Source organism: Sphaeroforma arctica (genome assembly GCF_001186125.1).
Source record: "Sphaeroforma arctica JP610 unplaced genomic scaffold supercont1.5734, whole genome shotgun sequence".
Taxonomy (NCBI): Eukaryota; class Ichthyosporea; order Ichthyophonida; genus Sphaeroforma; species Sphaeroforma arctica.
The window spans coordinates 1-1,864 of record NW_014034824.1 but is presented as its reverse complement, the minus strand read 5'-3'; the positions used below and the strand labels follow the sequence as shown (position 1 = coordinate 1,864).

General features: G+C 43.7%; 1 protein-coding gene across 1 annotated transcript; it reads left to right on the top strand.

Annotated features, from left to right (window-relative positions):
• Positions 1 to 277: 277 nt before the first annotated feature.
• Positions 278 to 1,849, top strand: SARC_15186 (hypothetical protein; the record flags this gene model as incomplete). Its single annotated transcript, XM_014290689.1, has 2 exons — positions 278 to 361; positions 1,706 to 1,849. Coding segments are annotated over exons 1-2 (212 nt in total), but the record flags the coding sequence as incomplete, so codon positions are not given.
• Positions 1,850 to 1,864: the final 15 nt, after the last annotated feature.

The window sequence follows — 1,864 nt, the reverse complement described above, 5'->3', positions numbered from 1 at the left end:
ATATATTTGTTCCTGCCTTAATCCGTTTATGTTTGGTAGTGAGTTGTATGTGCTGTACTGGTATTTGCACGCTAAAACCACCAAACTGCCGATCAAATGATTCATATTTGCCGTAACTCACAATAAATGCTCCAGTTCGCGTCTTGGTATAGTATCGTAAGGGTGGTATGATGGAACACATCACTAATGGACTTTGTCAGTTGTATCTGTATCAATCATCTACCTCCCATGTTTTAATACTCGGTCTTAAACCATAAACTCATTCCTCCTTATCATTGAGCAGGTTACGGCGGATGTATAACGTGCCGGTGTACAAAGGTCCGCTCAACGCGTACAACGCTTCGTCGTTCGATTTAGAACTGTAAGTGTTCGTGTGTTCAGTGTGTGTTATGATTGGAAGTGTCCGTGTGTTCAGTGTGTGTTATGATTGGGAGTGTCCGTGTGTTTAGTGTGTGTTATGATTGGAAGTGTCCGTGTGTTTAGTGTGTGTTATGATTGGAAGTGTACGTGTGTTCAGTGTGTGTTATGATTGGAAGTGTCCGTGTGTTTAGTGTGTTATATGATTGGAAGTGTCCGTGTGTTCAGTGTGTGTTATGATTGGAAGTGTCCGTGTGTTCAGTGTGTGTTATGATTGAAGTGTCCGTGTGTTCAGTGTGTGTTATGATTGGGAGTGTCCGTGTGTGTGTACATGTGGTGCTACATCGACCGTAGGATTGTAACGCATCGTCTTGACATAAAACTGTATGTATCAAAGTATTCAGTGTGTGTATGGATTGGTTAAGTATGGCTATGTATGGCAATGCTATGTATGGCTATATATGGTATTGTAAAATATGGCTATGTATGGCAATGCTATGCATGGCTGTATATGGCTATGTATGACTATATTGTATTGCTATATATGGTATTGCTATATATGGCTATGTATGGTATTGCTATGCATGGCTATATATGGCTATGTATGGTTATGCTATGCATGGCTATATATGGTTATGCTATGCATGGCTATATATGGCTATGTATGGTTATGCTATGCATGGCTATATCTGGCTATGTATGACTATTTTGACCACTCCCATAGCATTGTACGCCAGAAATACAGACGCAGCTCTGATCTGTGTCTGTTTTATCTACTATGACTTTTCTTTTCGTTCTGATTGTTTCGCACCTACACACACCCGCATCTGCTGGCACGAAAATACCGGGACATCAAAGAAGTACCGGATGCAGCCACACACCACATATGCAGTTCCCTTATAATGTACATGTCACTACATACATGCACCAGTCACCTGCACTTATACGCACACACTCTGGAATCAGCCACACACCACATCTCAAATGCAGTCCCCTTATAATGTACATGTCACTACATACATGCACCAGTCACCTGTACTTATACACACACACTCTGGATACAGCCACACACCACATCTCAAATGCAGTCCCCTTATAATGCACATTTCAACCGACACATGTACCAATCACCTGCACTTATAAGGGCACCCTGTGGCTGCCTGGCTTAAATAGGCAGGTCGAGCGACAATGTACCAGTTTTAACCAAACAGAGCACGACTATGAGCTCCAGAATAGTGTAAGACATATGTACTGAGTGATTACTAGAGGACACCCTTCAAACCCCAAAACCCTAAAACCCTGGGATTCTCAACCACTACATCACACCTGGGCGGTTGCGTACCCACAGATACATTGAGGGTCTGCCTGAGGATGTGTCTGACTATGCACTGGTGACCATCACACGCGCGTCTGTGCGCACCTCGCGCCGGTTCGCGATATACAGTCCGTATGTGCAGATCACAGTGGACGATGCAAAGCACAGTGTGTGCCGGTAAGTGCAAGGGGG